General features: G+C 37.1%; 2 protein-coding genes across 4 annotated transcripts; both read left to right on the top strand.

The window, feature by feature from the left end:
* The first annotated feature begins 1,050 nt into the window (after nucleotides 1-1,050).
* nansa (N-acetylneuraminic acid synthase a) lies at nucleotides 1,051-7,558 on the top strand. The gene is made up of 6 exons (XM_051121703.1): nucleotides 1,051-1,286; nucleotides 1,775-1,990; nucleotides 2,315-2,414; nucleotides 3,908-4,062; nucleotides 6,375-6,641; nucleotides 7,137-7,558. The coding sequence occupies exons 1-6, from the start codon at nucleotides 1,155-1,157 to the stop codon at nucleotides 7,344-7,346; spliced, it is 1,080 nt and encodes a 359-aa protein (XP_050977660.1). The 5' UTR covers nucleotides 1,051-1,154; the 3' UTR covers nucleotides 7,347-7,558.
* Nucleotides 7,559-8,084: 526 nt separating this feature from the next.
* clta (clathrin, light chain A) lies at nucleotides 8,085-17,065 on the top strand. Of its 3 annotated transcripts, XM_051116697.1 has the most exons (7): nucleotides 8,085-8,375; nucleotides 10,985-11,013; nucleotides 11,586-11,703; nucleotides 11,790-11,901; nucleotides 13,114-13,167; nucleotides 15,230-15,265; nucleotides 16,349-17,065. In XM_051116697.1, the coding sequence occupies exons 1-7, from the start codon at nucleotides 8,189-8,191 to the stop codon at nucleotides 16,518-16,520; spliced, it is 708 nt and encodes a 235-aa protein (XP_050972654.1). In that variant the 5' UTR covers nucleotides 8,085-8,188; the 3' UTR covers nucleotides 16,521-17,065. The 3 variants fall into 3 exon arrangements, with proteins under 3 accessions (XP_050972654.1, XP_050972663.1, XP_050972673.1); XM_051116706.1 differs by lacking the exon at nucleotides 15,230-15,265; XM_051116716.1 differs by lacking the exons at nucleotides 13,114-13,167; nucleotides 15,230-15,265 and having other exon boundaries at nucleotides 8,087-8,375.
* Nucleotides 17,066-17,290: the final 225 nt, after the last annotated feature.

Raw genomic sequence — 17,290 nt, 5'->3', positions numbered from 1 at the left:
AGAAACCTACTCAGCTATTTTTAACAATAATAATAAATGTTTTGTTTTTGAGCAGCAAATCAGAATTTCTTAAGGAAAATTAGCTTTGAAATCAATTACACAGGAATCAATTACATTTTAAAATATATTCAAATAGAAAGCAGCTATTTAAAATATAAAACTATTTTTAAATGTTACTTTTTTACCCCTTTGCTTTGCTTTGCTTTTGCTTTAATAAATGCAGGCTTGGTGAGCAGAAGAGAGTTCTTAAAAAACAAACAAACAAACAAACAAAAATTAGAAATCTTACTGTTTAAAAACTGTTGACTGGTGGTGTATACTTAAGCAATATTTTACTCGTAAGTAAGTCTAGATGTGCTAATAATTGTGGCCAATATGAAAAACATTTATTTCATAATGTGAGTTTCCCCCTACTTTCAATTGTTTTACTTCAATGAACGGAATTTTTTGAATGAAAGATTAAAGATAAACGATGCATGTTTATTTTCACAGCCGCTTTTGCTCATATTTACCAAGGGTGCCAGTATTAGTGGAGTACACTGTGGATGATTTGTGTGTGTGTATATACGAATGTATATATATACATATATCATATACATAGTCATTTAAATGATTGAATACGTGGTTACACGTAACGAGACATATTTGCTTATCCTTTGGGAGAGTTTAGGCTTTGCTGTTTTTTAGGCTTTGGCTCTTCTGAGCCACCTACAGGCAAACGTCCTGCTATAAAAAATAATATTTAAAATAATAATAATAAATAAATTCCAGTTTTTGGTCAAGCGAACACGTCACAAAATACATTAAAAAAACAACTGTGTAATAAACAAGAAACCCAAACACGGAACAAAAAAGTGTGGCAGAATATTTTTTATGTATGTCACTGGACTAAAATATTTCTGGAATTTTTAGTAGGTTAAACCAATACTTTATATGTTAAAACATTATCTATTTAAACAAAATAATCCTATAAACTTGACGAATAATAAAAAAAAGATTTTGAACTTTGATTTTGAAAATGGGTGTGCATAAATAAACCCGGAAGTTCCACGGCTCTTTCATCTCGGCATTTGACGCGTGTAAAGCAGTGAGACAGACTCCCTTTCTGTCGTTTCTGTAGCTTTTCTTGCCTTGTTGGTGCATTTAGAGTTAAAATGCCTCTTAAATTTGAGTTATGTCCCGGTCGCATGATCGGAGGGAACAACCCGTGTTTCATTATTGCAGAAATCGGACAGAATCATCAGGGAGACATTGAAATCGCCAAGAAAATGATCAAAATGGCAAAGGTATGAGTTTGTTTGTATTCATTAACATCGGTACGGTACATTTATTATTAGCGGTAAGACTGCAAGTTTAAAAAAATTGTTTTGGAAAACTGTTTCAGGAACTGTTTACAGTAGTTAATGGGTTTTAGAACGTTCGTCCCAGCAGTCAGTGGTACAGTGCACGGCAGGTGTCAGGTCACTGCTTAATCTGATACTGTACATAAAATACTTGGAAATGTTCATTCATCTCAAATCACTTCCTTACACTTTGGAAGTTTGCCTTGGAATATCTTTAACGTTTTAAGCCATACGATGTTTAATAAAAATACATATGTTCATAAACAACACGTTATTAATAGATACAGGTGTCAGTTCTTCAGCACTGATTTTGGGTTTAAAATAGGCTACTATTTACTTTTTTTTTTCTGTCGTTACTTTTAAGCTCTCATTATTTTGCGTTGTTTCTGATATGGTTTATTACATGTAACTATATTCCTCCTCTATACTAGGACTGCGGGGCAGACTGTGCGAAGTTTCAGAAGAGTGAACTGGAGTTTAAGTTCAACAAAAAAGCCCTGGAGCGGCCTTACACCTCCAAACACTCCTGGGGAAAAACATACGGAGAGCACAAGCGCCATCTAGAGTTCAGCCATGAGCAATACAGAGAGCTGCAGCAGTACGCTAAAGAAGTGGGCATCTTCTTCACTGCGTCCGGGATGGACGAGGTGAGCGAGTTGCAGCCGCAGAACGCATGCGCAGATTATTAGTTAGACTGGTATCTGTATTTTTTCTATATAGTCTTTTGGATTCAGGCTTACTGATACCAAGGAAAGCTGTTGTTAGGCTCCTGATCACATCAGTTGTAATATTTCTGATTACTAATGTGAATATTACAGCTGGCTCATACAAAAGTAATACTCCTACTGTAGTAGTACCATGGTACAGTGACGCATAGGATACTTTGGTATCTGGTGGAACTATAATGTGCATGAATGTCAAGAATGTCAAGTATGTTAATTGTAGTATTTATGTCTTTTTGTTTCTTTAAGATGGCAGTAGAATTCCTGCACGAGCTCAATGTGCCTTTTTTCAAAGTTGGATCTGGAGACACTAACAACTTCCCCTACCTCAAAAAAACTGCTCAAAAAGGTCCCATTTTTATTTTTTTAAATTAATTACTTATTCTGATATTATTGCAAACAATAAGATATTCTAACATTTAAAAAATGCTAAATATCTTAAAGTTGTTTACTAATGTTTTTGGGAACCCCCACGTATTTATTTTAAAACCATATATAGATAAAAATATTAAGAAATACATTCTCACAGACACACACACTGTTCAAAAGTTTGGAAAAAATAAATTAATACTTTTATTCAGTACATTCAAAAGTGACATTGATAATGTTAAGAGAAGTTATATTTCAAATAAATAAATAAACAAATAAATGTTCATTTGAGTTTTTTATTAGTCAAAGAATCCAGAAAAAATTGATCCATGTTTCCTCAAATTTTTAAGCAGCACAGTATAAAATACACTATTAAGTTTTTGAACAGTAAGATTTTTAAAGTTTTTTTTTTTTTTTTTAAAGAAGTCTCTTCTTCACACCAAGCCTGCATTTATTTGATCAAAAGTACAGCAAAAACAGTACAAGTAGCAATAGTATTTTTCCTATTTAAAAGTTTTCTGTTTAATGCATCATTACTCCAGTCACATGATCCTTTAGAAATCATTCTAATATTCTGATTTGCTGTTCAAAAAACATTTATTATTATTATTTTATTACATTATCGTTACAACATTTATTTGAAATAGATGTAGCATTATAAATGTCTTTATATCACTTTTGAGCAATTTAAAGCATCTTTGCTCAATAAAAAATATTAAATTCTATAATTTCTTTCCAAAAACAAAACAAAAAATTATACTACATTTATACTGATGTTTTTGAATGGTATAGTGTGGTAAGCTGTCATTAGCCTCCTGATCACATCAGTTGTAATATTTATAATGTGAATATTACAGCTGGCTGTACAAAGGTAGTATAGAAGCTTTTTATTTCAGATAAATTCTGATCTTTGGATCTTTCTATTCATTAAAGAATCCTGAAAAAATACTCAACTATTTTAAATATTAATGATGATGATGATGATAATAATAATAACAATAAGAATAAATGTTTCTTGAACAGCAAATCAGCATATTAGATTGATTTCTGAACGATCATGTGACACTGAAGGCTGGAGTAATGATGATGAAAATTTAGATTTGGTCACACGAATAAATTACATTTTAAAATATATTCAAATATAAAGCAGTTATTTTAAATAGTAAAATATTTCACAATATCACTGCTTTTGCTGTATTTTGGATCAAATAAATGCAGGCTTGGTGAGCAGAAGAGATTTCTTTAAAAAACATTAAAAATCTTACTGTTCAAAACCTTTTAACTGGTAGTGCATATTCAAGTAGAAAACTGTTATTTTAAATGGTAAAAATTTTCATAGTATTACTGTTTTTACTATATTTATTTACTAACATCAAGTACATCCAGTCATTGGTTATAAATATTACTAATTTAAATATATACTATTAATACTAATTATAAAACAAAACCTCTGATGCTTGTCTGTGTGTTCAGGACGTCCCATGGTAGTATCCAGCGGGATGCAGTCCATGGAGACCATGCGTCGTGTTTATGAAACTGTGAAGGAACACAACCAAAATTTCTGCATCCTGCAATGCACAAGTGCATATCCACTGGAGCCTGAGGATGTCAACCTGCGGGTTATCATGGTAAAGATCTTTGGTCTTTTCACACTTTCTTATATGAATAGCTAAATAATTAATTATTATGATTAGGCTAATATACAGTACTGTGCAAACGTCTTAGGCCACTAATATTTTCATCAGCTAAAAAATGGTTTAAAGTCAGTTAAAGTTGGTCTTTTGCTGTAGTGTGTCAGTAGGAAATATCAGATTACATTTCCAAACAGTTGGAATTTGCCATTAATCGTAATAATCCAGTGAGATTTTTGTTTGCACAAGGAGTCTGACAACAGCGAGTGCTCTGCACAGAGATCTGATCTCATCATCATCCAGTCTGTCTGGAATGACATGAAGAAACAGAACAAACTCAGACAGACTAAATCCAGAACTGGATTTCCAAAACTGTGACAAAGTCTCCAGGATGCTTCAAAAAACCTACCTGCAAAGCTGCAGCACTGTTAAAAGTTTTAGGCACTTGTGTAAAAATGCTGTAAAATGAGGATGCTGTCATAAATAGATTTTCTTTATCAATTACCTTCTATTAACTAAATGAAATAAACATTTGGTGCGACCATTCTTTGCGTTTACAGTAGGGGTCGACCGATATGTGTTTTTCAGGGCCGATGCCGATACCGATTATTACAGATCAAATGCACCGATAAACGATATTTTGAACCGATATGTGTCAAAATACAAATGTCACATTTTTTTGTCAACACAGTAGCTTAGGAAAAGCTGAAAACAAAAATTACGTTTGCCATTTAAAATTATAAGCAAAAGAACAAATCCGTTGGCTTGTAGCCATGACGAAATTAAATAACTTTTAACGAAAAAATGTCCCGACGTCGATTTCAGCGTCTCTCCCACAAAGGAAAATATATATAAATACAACAACAAGTAGTAATAGACTAAATGATCGATGTCGGTTTCTTAACAGTAAACTGACCATTTTCTAGTCCAAGCTGAACGTCCTTCAAGCACAGCGCATCCACACTTTGCTCGGCCATGTGCCATCCTCTGTCTGTACAGCCCGCTCTGATGACCGTTATGCAAATCCTGCGTGCACAGACCTTGCCAATAAAATGCGCCGCAGTCCATGCGTGCATAACAGTCATGAGCGCAGGCCGTACAGGTGCAGGTGCTCTATAAGAATGAGTAAAGCCAAAGACTAAAGGACAGACATGCTGTTCAGAAAGGACGTCGGGAAAAGGAGATTATTACACCGCCTGCTCCCGTCCAAATTACACCAGAGTTACCGACCGCTACCGCGTTTTGTTTGTAAATTTATTCCCGCGTCGCAAAAAATCTGGTCGAGTCCCGCGGGAATGCAGACCTCTAGTATACGGTCCTGCTTTTGATTAATTCATCCAAACTTTGATGACTCATCCAAACTTTGAAAAATTCCGTGGCATTTAGTGTTAACAGTATACAGTACATTCCATTTATATGACTGGATTCCGCGATTCCGTCCGTGTTTTCCGCATCCGGGAAATCAAGATAACATTGAGGTGTTTTTGCAACTTCACCGTAAAGGATTGTGAATTACTAAAACACAATCAACTTCTGCTGCTGACTTACCTTTGAGAGACAAGTGATTGCTGCACGCAGCTCCAGCAAGCGCGTTCTGTCTGTGTCTTCACTTCCTTAAGCCTTGGAGTTGATTGGTCGGACTCGCGACTTCCAACAAATCTGATGCGCGGTGGGCGGAGACTGCTCTAGGGCACAGAGTGGTGAGCTCTGACAGGCTGCGTCGGAGCCAAAGAGCGCATTTCAAAAATAAATTATTTTTATCGGCAAATCGGTTTTGAAAATAACCGATTCCGATAATCGTGAAAATGCTTAATATCGGCGCCAATAATCGGTAGGGCCGATAATCGATCGACCTCTAGTTTACAGCAGCTTTTGCCCTAGGTGCACTTGCGCAAAATTTTTCAGGTAGCTTTGCAGGTAGGTCTCTTGAAGCATCTTGGAGACATTTCCACAGTTCTTCTGGATTTACTCTGTTTCAGTTTGTTCTGTGTTTTCATGTCATTCCAGGAAGACTGGATGATGATGAGATTAGATCAGTGTGGAGCACTGGCTGTTGTCAGACTCCTTGTGCAAACAAAAATCTCACTAGATTATTACAATTAATGGCAAACAGAATGTTTGGAAATGTAAATCGATATTTTTTACTGACACACTACATCAAAAGATAGAAATAACTTACTTTAAACCATTTTTTAGCTGGTGAAAATACTAGTGGCCTAAAACTTTCGCACAGTACTGAATATCACATTAAGTCACCATAAAGTAAAATTATGTAGCATTTTATACACGTTTTCCCCCCTAACTTACAGGAATATCAAAAAGAGTTTCCAGACATTCCCATTGGTTACTCAGGCCATGAAAGCGGGATTAGCATCACAGTCGGGGCAGTTGCACTAGGAGCAAAGGTCGTGGAGCGTCACGTGACCTTGGACAAGAGCTGGAAAGGCAGCGATCATGAGGCATCTCTGGAGCCCGCAGAGCTGGCGGAGCTGGTTCGATCGATCCGCATTGTGGAGAGAGCTTTGGGCACTGGGGTGAAACGCATGCTGCCCTGCGAAGTGCCATGCCATGATAAGGTACCATAAGAACCAGTGCAAATGCATACCTTTTTCCACATATCATGACATACGAGGCAAACATCACTATTACTATTGCTCATACTTAAGGTTAGGGATTTTTAAAAGTACTAATTCTAAAAATTGTGCTATGTCAGTGTTATTTTCTTTTTTACTTATTTAATTTACTTTTTAATTACTTCCAGCTTTTATTTTAATTTTAACTGTTGTAGCACTTCTGTTTTACAGCTCCATTTCATCTTATGTTGCATTCTTGTCACTGCATTCCTGTTCTTGCCCTGTTTCCTTCCTGTTTCCCTGCACTTCTTTCTTCTTTTTTTACCATCATATTTTTCCATCGGCTAGCCAGTATCACTACTCTTTAACTTTGCATTTTCTCTTCTATGCCTTCTCTTGGATGTTTTGTTTGGAACAGCACAGCAACATTGTGTTCAAGTAATTTGCTCAGTCAAAACATTCCTATAATTCTTCTTCTCCATCTTTCACTCCCCCCAGCTCGGGAAGTCTGTGGTGGCAAAGAAAGCCATCCCGAAAGGTACAGAACTAACCCTTGACATGCTGACTGTGAAAGTAGCAGAACCTAAGGGTGTAGCTCCAGAAGACATCTTCCAGCTGGTGGGGAAGAAAGTGACAATGGACATCGAAGAGGATGAGAGCGTCATTGAGGATGCAGTCGACAACTACGGCAAAAAAGTCAAAGCTTGAGGAAAACCGTCTTTGCAGCTTTATGAGACTGGAAAGAAATTGAGATTTCTTTTGGCCAAAATGTAATGCATTATTTTAGAACCACGGTTAAAACGGGATTGTTTTATCTGTTAGACATGCAACAATACAATAAATGCTGTTATTTCTGTTTATATGGGTTATTATTTGCCAAATATCGTTGAATAAATAATGGAAACGATGGGAAAAAATAATGGAAATCTGTCTTATTTTAAAGATTTTATTACTATCCAAAGAAATTACCAGTTTATAGGGTATTTGCCATGGTAAAACCATGAATCTTGTTTGTTGTGTCATGGTAGCACCATAATTGTCTTTTTAAACACATGGTGGTACATAAATCATCATTACATGTATATTTATTTGTTTATTTTTTCGGTAGACGCAGGCGTTTTCCTATTCAACTTAACAACTTCCTTTTCAAGTCTTGCTTTCAGCTGACCTTGAAGGTCCAGCATGATTCATTCTGTGAAGGGCACTACGCTGTCAGTTTTTCATGACAAACCCTGTTTATATTCATTATAAATTGATACGTATGCAATCCCATATTGCTGCAACGCCCTATCAGGGCACGCTGATGATCACGGGACTCACACAGCCACGGTTTAGTCATTTTATTGGTCGGCGACTCAGCTTCTAGTCATTTGTATGGACGATAGAACTGCCAATCAAGAATACACAACTCTGATTGGCTGAGCGGCCGTTTCCTTCGCGTCCGTTCTCTCTTAATCACCTCCCCCACTGACATTGGAGCCGTCGACGAGGAAGACAGTAGGCTGGTTTGTGTTTTCAGTTGTTCTCCGTCTAAACACATTTAGCGAGCCATGGACGATTTTGATATGCTCGGTGCCCCTCAAGGAAGCGCAGGAAACGGTATCGGGGCAGATGAAGACCCGGCGGCAGCGTTTCTGGCCCAGCAGGAGAGTGAAATCGCGGGCATCGAGAATGACGAGGGCTTCAGCATCCTGGACAGCGGAGAAGTGCCTTCATCCCTGATCCAAGACCCGGACGGTGGGTTTACACGACCGCTCTTTTACACGACATCGATAATAATAAAAACAAAAAAGTGTCTTTGTAGTCTCATAACCGATCAGTCAGACACCCAAGCAAAGAGCTGTTTGACTCGCTCGTTAGCCAGCCAGCCAGCCAGCCAGCCAGCTAGCCTTCATTCAGAGCTATATGTGTATATGAAGTAACGCGGTGTATGTATAAATAATACGCGTGAGGTAATGTTGTTTCTATAGATCACGCTGGCATAAATGTATCCACATAGCCGTTTGAACGTCCTAATGGTTTACATACTAAAGGAAGCAGGAAAATGGCGTTGTTAACTCAGCTCTTTATGAATCTCTCTCTATTAACGTGAGACCTCTCATTTAACGGTTTAATCGTAATTTTATTCGAGTGCAAAGTAGATAATCGTCTCTCTAAACACATTTACTGATTTTTGTGTCGATTGATTGTTGTAGTACTGATTATATCAGCGAAATTGTAGTTCCTTTAACGATGTTTTTTATTATAGGACGACCTTTGGACTAAAGGCTGTGTGTCAGAGGGAGGGAGAGTAGTTCCTGTAGTCTACTAAAGTGTCTAGGTTAGGCATCCTTAAGATTTGGTTATGACAAGACCACTGCTGTGTCTTCAAACCCATTTAGATACCTATTTAGACAGCATTGTATGGCATAAAAGCGTCATAAGGGTATAAAAAGAGTGTTTAAACGTCGAAAATGCGTGATTGGAATGCATATTTGGTGATTCGAATTTTCGATTCAACAGTTCGGACGCATCTGTCATGTTCATAAATGTTTGATTCAATGATTTCCATAAATATTCTGATTGAAGGGTCAGAAATGGTCAATTTAAACTCGCCTATGATGCCCAAAATGGTTTGTTTTAAAGATTCAATAGTGTCTTTGATGCCCAAAAACACACAGATGCTTTTATCTAAAGCCACCTGCATAAGGTGTAGAGGGTTTGCACTTGCGTCACGGTTTGGTCAGTTACCCCGATGCACGGCCATATTGGAGATACTTAGATGTAGCTACAGCACGGTTGCATGGTTAATATACTACTCAGTATGTTGTTCTGCTAATTTATGCTGTCTTAACCACAGAAAAAAACGTGTTGAAGCTGCTAAATCAAATAGAGAAGGACTTAGTATGCAGGAAAGGGTGCCGTATTTTGATAAACTAATGTTAATAGCTTAATTAATTAGCCTAATATTTCACCTACCTGACCGAAAATAAGAACAGACACAACTGTTGTCATGATTCTTGCCCTGGAAATCCTCATTCAGTTTGGCCAACCACAAATGCCTTTTGTTCATTTGCACTCTTCTCCTTTATTTGTTACAACTTTTGGCAGTCTATGTTTTTCCTGGTCTGCCTGATTAGTACAGCCCAAAACATGACAATAATTGACCATTTTCAGCAGCAATAATCAGCAAAATTTGCGAGTTCCGTTGGCTTCAGTGGTATTGTTTACGTTCAGTGCCACCAATATGGTTGATTGGTGACGTGTCATGAAAACACTCTGTACATTTTTATTAGTTCACACTTTCAAAATAAGTCTGTTCAGGTAGGCAGCTCACTAGGTTTTAAGACATGTGTTCCCATCCCAAGCATTCACAGCTGATTGAATCTCTAAAGGTACCTAAACTATAATTACACCTTTTCAAATTAATTTAATACCGGAGAGTGACTGAAATCATAGTGTTTTGGAGGTCTTTGCTTTTGGTTAGTAAACACACCTTATTCTATGATATTAAATATTTATATATTTTAGTCTTAATGTGGTTTGTTTAAAATGAGGAGAATATTACCAGTCAAGACAAGTGTCTGTTATATCTTTTTTTTACAGGCCATTGGCTTGAATGTTGCTCTGGCTGAGAAGTTTGAATAAATGATGATGGGGATGTTGTTTCACAGGCACAAAGGCACAGCCTGACTTGGGTCTAGGATGACTGAAGGCAGCAGTCTTGGAAGTACTATACAGTGCAGTGTGCAGAAAATCAGTCAGGCTTGTCCTTTAATTTAGGCTTAGGCTATAAATTTCATGTGCTGAAAACATTTAGTCTTTTATTAATTGTGTGCTTAGTGTGTATTTCTTTATGAAAATGTTGAAATAATGTTAAAATAATGCTGATCAAATCACTTTTAGTAAAGAAATGCTACATGATGTTTTCCACTGATTCAGGAATAAAGGAAAAGAAGTCAGCAAAACCAGAGACTTAGGCAGGAGGAAAGACCGTATATCCTGTCCCCCCCTCAATTTAACACTAAAGTAATGCTTTGTCATGAACGGCTTGTTACTGCAAAAGTACTACTGTGTTTTGAACTGTTTACATTTATGCATTTGGTAGATGCCTTTATCCAAAGCAGTTTATATTGCATTAATTTTATTTTCCCCAATTCATGCATTCCTTGGGAATAGAACCCACCGCCTTCATTTGTTGCTGTTGGATCTACAGAAAATCTAAACGGCCTTTGTCTAATGCGTTTTCACGGAATGATTGTACCGAGGGTGATTCATACAGATGGGTTGTATTTGATGCATGAAAAATTGACTAGACACTGACTATTTTTAACACATGCATGTTCTTCTCTCTCTTATCTTGGCAGGTGGAGCATTGAATGGAGATCTGCATGGGGTAAGACCATGAAGCCAGTAACACGCCAGTTTTATATTTCAAATTCAAATATATAGACTTTTTAAAATACAATTATTGATGAATCACTGATCCAAATGAGTTGATGCATCAGCTAAATGTGACCCTGGACCACAAAACCAGTCTTAAATAGCATGGGTATATTTGTAGCAATAGCCAAAAATGCATTGCATGGGTCAAAAATCATTAGGATATTAATTAAAAATCGTGTTACATTAAGATCTTTCTTACATTTCCTGCCATAATTATATCAAAGCTTAATTTTTGATTAGTAATATGCATTGCTAAAAACTTCATTTGGACAACTTTAAAGGTGATTTTTCTCAATATTTTTATTTATTTATTTATTTTGTTTTTTTTGCACCCTCAGATTCCAGATTTTCAAAAAGTTGTATCTCAGCCAAATATTGTCCTAACAAACCATACATCAATGGAAAGCTTATTCATTCAGCTTTCAGATGATGTATAAATCTATGACTGGTTTTGTGGTCCAGGGTCACAAATGGTATACTGAGATTGTATAGTTTGCACATCAAATTTTTGCTGTTCTGTAGGAGAGTAACGGTCCTTCAGACGTGTATGCGGCCATCTCCAGTGTCGATCGGTTGCAGGCAGAGCCGGAGAGCTTGAGGAAGTGGAGAGAGGAGCAGCGTGAGAGGCTGGAGCAGCTTGGTAACTTGAGCATAGATGTATATGTTCTCCTTAAGATATATTAAAACTGTACAGTTCATTTAGGGCTGACAGATGCTTTTTTTCAGATGCGAACTCCCGTAAGCAGGAGGTTGAGTGGAAGGAGAAAGCGAAGCTGGAGCTGGAGGAGTGGCACACCAGGCAGAACGAGCAGCTGGAGAAGACCAAAGTCAACAACAGGTACACGGCACTAATCGAGCAGATGAAATCTATAAGGGAAGCTTAGGTTCTGTCTTTTGCTGTTTTGGTTACAAAAGCACTGAAGTGCGTGGCTCCTCTGTCGTACTCAAGATTAGGGTGTATGCTGGCTCACAGCGAATTTGAAGGGCAATATTCTTTATCTTTAATGAGTAGTACACCCTAAAATGAAAATGGCTCACCCTCAGGCCATCCAAGATGTAGATGAGTTTGTCTTCATTAAAATAGATTTGGAGAAATTTAGCATTACATCACTTGTCCACTCGGATTGCAGTGAATGGGTGCCGTTAGAATTAGAATCAAAACAGCTGATAAAAGCACAGTAATCCACATGTCTTCAGTCTATCAATGAACATCTTGTGAAACAAAAACCTGTATTTTTAAGAAACATATCCGTCCTTAGGGCGTTTTAACTATAAAACATGGCTTCTGGCCAAAATACGAGTCAATTTCGAAGCCAAAATACAAATTCAATTTGCACAGCCTCACTTTTCTGTATAATAAACAGTGTTTCATGCATTCACAACATTCAAAATGCAAATTTTGAATAACATGAGTAAATGTTTCAGGATCATTTTTGAGTAAATATTCCTGTTATTTAGTCTAACCATTTTTTGATGTGACCATAATGATATGAGAGGACAGTGTAGATGCTATCTGACCTTGTTGAATGGTCATGTGATTGTGCCCTTGGACACTTCTGCACTGTTTTGGTCACATGATCATGCCTCATCCAGTCCAAAGTCGTTACTATATCTATGGTTGCCACAAGATGTTTTACTTAGCTGTTAGAATGGAATAAGTAGAATGTGAATTTAAATTCACTTTATCACTAAATGTGCAGAATGGAAAATAATCTTCATTTCAAGTGCAGGTTTTGTGCTTCCCCATTCCATCCCAGTGGAAATTTTGGATATGTTCTAATACAAATTAAAATGACGTGTCTCCTTAAGTCTCTTTCTGTATATCTGTCCTAATTCCTCTGATTGTGAATTCCTTGTCTCTGTATGTCCTGTCTGTCTCTTGTCTTTCTCTCTCGTGTGCCGTGTTGTCTACTTTTATGTACTTGGCCTGGTCTTAACACTGGTATGGTAACACTGCAGTGTGTTTTGGCTCTGTATGAGTGTTATTTTTCTCCTTTTTACCACTCTCTCTGTTCTCTCCTGCTTCGCTGCTCTCCTCTGGGACTCCCAGGGTGCTGGATGAGGATTTCTACAAACAACCCTTCGCTGATCTGATTGGTTATGTGTATGTTGCTAAACTAACATCCTTTCTTTTCACATGCATCTCTCAATAACTCATTTTCCTGCATCTCAACTTTTTTCGTCACCTGTTAGTCTTACACATTTCTAACCAAACTTTTGGTTAACTTCATATTAAAAAAAAAAAACAAAACAAAAAAAAAAACAGGATAACTTTTAATTTTTTTTTGTTTATTTATTTTCCATTTTATTAAAGACCAATTGGACAAATAATTCTGCACACTATGCATGTTGTCTATTTTTTTTTTTTTTTTTTTTTTTTCACCCGTTCTCCCATGTTTAAGTTACATAGCAGATTTGATATCCACCTTGCTCATTCAGTCGTTTCTCATTTATCCCATTTCTATTAATATTATTATTATTATTATTATTTTTTTTTTTCCATTGATAGTTTTTCATGGTCATTTATAAAATGTTTAACCATTTATTTTTGTCATGTTTATGTCATGCATTTGTCACAATGTGCATTTTCTTGACATTCAAGATATTGTATAAATTGTGAGATTAGTCATGTTATTTATTGTCTAACATTAATATTAAGAGATTCATTATACTAGCTCTATTTAGTGCAGTAGTAGTGCCTCTGTAATACAGCACTAGTGAAGTTTTTAGCAACTATGTGTCAAGCCAGTGGTGCTTTTTTTTATATTGTTTATTTTAATGTATATTGTTTATTTTATTTTAATACCAATGTTTGACATCTTTTGCTTTCTAAATCTTTTTTTTTCCCCAGTTTATTTCTAAAGGTGCACAAGGTCATATATATATATATATTTTTTTTTAATATATCTTAATATTGCCTCTGACCACCAGAGTTTCTTTTCTGTTTCAGTTTCTTTTCTGTTTCAATCTTTCATTTGTTGGCAGATTTTATTTTATTTTTTAAAGGGAACCCTGGGTATTAAGACTTGTGTGGTTTAATATAACGTAAATTATGTCTTTTACTGAAATATGTAGCAGAAAACCCATAAAAGACCTATTTTAAAAATCCACATCATTTTATATGTATTTTAGGCTATGTGGGCGTCAATATTTCAATGACATGAATGGTTGCATTCAGTGAGCAACTGCTGCTACCTATGCTGTTTTTACTGCAACACAACTCTGAAAATGCAACACTGATATAGCTTTTGGTTGTAATTTTAAATTGAAGGACAAGAGAAGCAATGCAAGTCTTTACTGCTTTTCCTAGCAATAAAGAGGAGAAAAGAAATGGAAGATGCCCATGGACGTATAATACTTCCTAAAATACACATTTCAGGGGCTAAATGTCACGTTATTGGGGTCGATTTAACCCGTAGACATCAAAAACAACCCACGGCAACAGTGTTAAAGTAGCCCTATTCTGCGGTAAACCGCAGACTTGGCAACACTGTTTAGACTGCTTATGGGGAAAATCAGTGGTATGACTTAATTTAAGCCTATGCTTGTTGCCAAGCCTAAACCCCCCCCCCCCGACACAAGTCCAAAATTTGAATAAAATTTTTTTTATTGGTATTTTTTTTTTTAAAGATGTAAATCTTTCATGGCTGTTCTACTACATATTTCAGTAAGAGACATAATTTACGTTATATTAAGCCATACATTAAGCTTTGAACCAAGAATTTGTGTACCTTTATCCCATGGCTTGTACTTCGGCCGGACACCTAGTTGCTTCTTTTAGATGGAATATTGCTTAGGTAGAGCAAAGCTGTCGCAGACTAGAACTGTAACTGTCCTCTTAGTTCTGCAGCCCTCATGTTCATCACGGACCTCGTACCGCTTCTGCCTATTCTGCAGAACTATTGTAAACATTAGCTGCTTTTCTTTTGCTTGGTAAACGTCTCTCAACTGAAGCGCCAGTTGAGATCGCCGAACGCCGCTCGCGGCGCATACATCAATGACGGCTGCAAGCTAAGCGCACTTAGAAACACTCCTAAGATGACTTGGGTTTTGAACAGTGCATGCCTGCTTTGGTCATCTGCATAAATCTCATTTCTTTTGGTTTTCTATATATCTGACTTGTGATCTGTTTCTCCTTGTTTTTCTTTTCTCTATGCACCTTTAAGCACTCACATTAACCATCCTTGCTACCGCCTAGACCAGTTTAAAAAAAAAAAAAAAAAAAAAAAAAAAAAGCAAAGTAAAATAAAGACAAGAGAATCAAATATGCTCAGGGAACAAATACTACCTACTGCAAATTGATACACCAATGAATTGCTGTCTTTATTCTCAACATGTTTCTGCTAAATAATAAGATTCTGGATGTCCTTTTGTGGTGATGTGTTGGTGCACTAGTCCTGTGCGTTGATGTAGTTGATTGTGACCGTGATTTACCTCATTGGCTTTTCATACCCATTTTGCTGTGTATATTGTGTGATAGTGGAGAGGCTAATGCAACTCTACTGGACTGAGTCCACGGCAGCGGAAAGGGTTGGTAACGGGCCGGGAGGAAACGGGAATAGGCAAATATGGTCTCCAAAAGCTCTCCGAAGATTTTTCTGTTCAGAGCTCTTTCGCGTTTGGCTTGCCAGAAACTTGGTTTAGCTCCCCCATGCTTTTGGTCACTGCCAACGCATGGCACTTTCAGCCCTTGCGCAAAGATTTAGTGGTTAAAATAAGCTAATTGGCCTGTCAATCGCTACGTTGAAGGCTCATTAGCGTACGCGATTCCTTGACATTCCTCTGACCGCCAAGAGATGAGGAATGTCCCAAAATACAAAGTACAACCAATTGTTTTAACCAACTGAATCGCTGCAAAATTTCGATTGTGGCTGTTCTGGAACCTTTTCCTGCCTTCAAGATCAAGACTAGTTCTGGTAATGGTGGGTTGGGGGCATGATGCTCAAACTACCATCTGTTTTGGATGTGGTCACCTGAAGAATGTCTCTTTATGAATGTATTCTTGTTGGATGGAAATAACCATTGAGTTTCACCCAGACACAGAGCTGCTTTGGTGCGCGTGCCTCTTACCTCCTAAAAAAGAAACTTGTTAAACATTTAAACCGATTTTGGAATCTCAATTTGGAAAACGCAATTTCAAAACGTTACATTTGCTGTAGTAGTTTTTCAATCTTTAGTTAAATTTTTAAAGCATGAAGGGGGTCAGTGGTTGTGTGCCTAAGTGGGACGTGTCTGAGAGTGTTTCCGGTTTCTCTCCAAAGCTGATTGTGATTTCTCGTCGGCAGGGCGGCTGAGGAAGCCATGGTGTCGGAGCTGGACGAGAACAGTCCCGGCACGGAATGGGAGCGCGTGGCGCGCCTTTGCGATTTCAACCCCAAGTCCAGCAAGCAGGCCAAGGACGTCTCCCGCATGCGTTCGGTCCTCATCTCCCTTAAACAGGCCCCGCTCGTCCGTTAAGCTCCGCCTTGACCTCGAAACCACAAGTCCCAGCAGCCATTGGGTTTCACGACATCGATCGATTCCTTTTGTGGTCCCATCCCAATGGTTTTGAGCTCAATTTCCATATATAAATAATCTATATTATATTATTACGTAATATGATATGGGTGTATCTATATATGTTTATATATATATATTCCATCTATAAATATATACATATATATAACAACGTTCAGATTGTTTTTATTTTTGGTGTCTATTTTAAGGACCAAACTCCATGTTCATTTTTCCATGTAGAGACAGTGTGTGGCATTGTGACACTATCGATCTATGCATTTCCCTCCTAAGCTGTTCGGGAATACAGTACTAAACGTCTTGTGTATGTTGTATACAGATGATGGATATTAGCCTGTGTGTGTGTAACTATGTACATAAAGACTGGTCCGCTACACTTCATTGTGAGATTATGGCACAAGTTGTTGAAGAACAGAGCTGTACCCCCAGTGAATGTTGCCTCATGTTGTCCATTCTGTTTCAGTATGATTAAACACATTTGAAATGTTTTTTTGAAGTGTCTGTGTATCAATACGGTTTACCTTTTTTGTAATTACTGAAAATGTTACTTTAAAAAGGATTAGTTCACTTCCAGAACAAAAATTTACAGATAATTTATTCACATCCAAGATGTTTGTGTCTTTATTCAGTCAATAAGAAATTGTTTCTTGAGGAAAAAAATTTAGGAATTATCTCCATATAGTGGATTTTAATGGTGCCCCCAAGTTTGAACT

The sequence above is a fragment of the Labeo rohita genome, chromosome 1 (assembly GCF_022985175.1).
Source record: "Labeo rohita strain BAU-BD-2019 chromosome 1, IGBB_LRoh.1.0, whole genome shotgun sequence".
NCBI classification, from domain to species: Eukaryota; Metazoa; Chordata; class Actinopteri; order Cypriniformes; family Cyprinidae; genus Labeo; species Labeo rohita.
The sequence above is the reverse complement of the archived record's forward strand: the minus strand, read 5'-3'. Positions and strand labels throughout refer to the sequence as shown.

Coding starts and splice junctions, on each gene's coding strand:
- nansa (XM_051121703.1), top strand. CDS start 1,155: ATGCCTCTTAAATTTGAGTTATGTCCCGGTCGCATGATCGGAGGGAAC. Junction 1,991..2,314: donor CTGCGTCCGGGATGGACGAG/GTGAGCGAGTTG, acceptor TGTTTCTTTAAG/ATGGCAGTAGAATTCCTGCA. Junction 6,642..7,136: donor AAGTGCCATGCCATGATAAG/GTACCATAAGAA, acceptor CACTCCCCCCAG/CTCGGGAAGTCTGTGGTGGC.
- clta (XM_051116697.1), top strand. CDS start 8,189: ATGGACGATTTTGATATGCTCGGTGCCCCTCAAGGAAGCGCAGGAAAC. Junction 8,376..10,984: donor CCTGATCCAAGACCCGGACG/GTGGGTTTACAC, acceptor TTATCTTGGCAG/GTGGAGCATTGAATGGAGAT. Junction 11,704..11,789: donor TGAGAGGCTGGAGCAGCTTG/GTAACTTGAGCA, acceptor GCTTTTTTTCAG/ATGCGAACTCCCGTAAGCAG.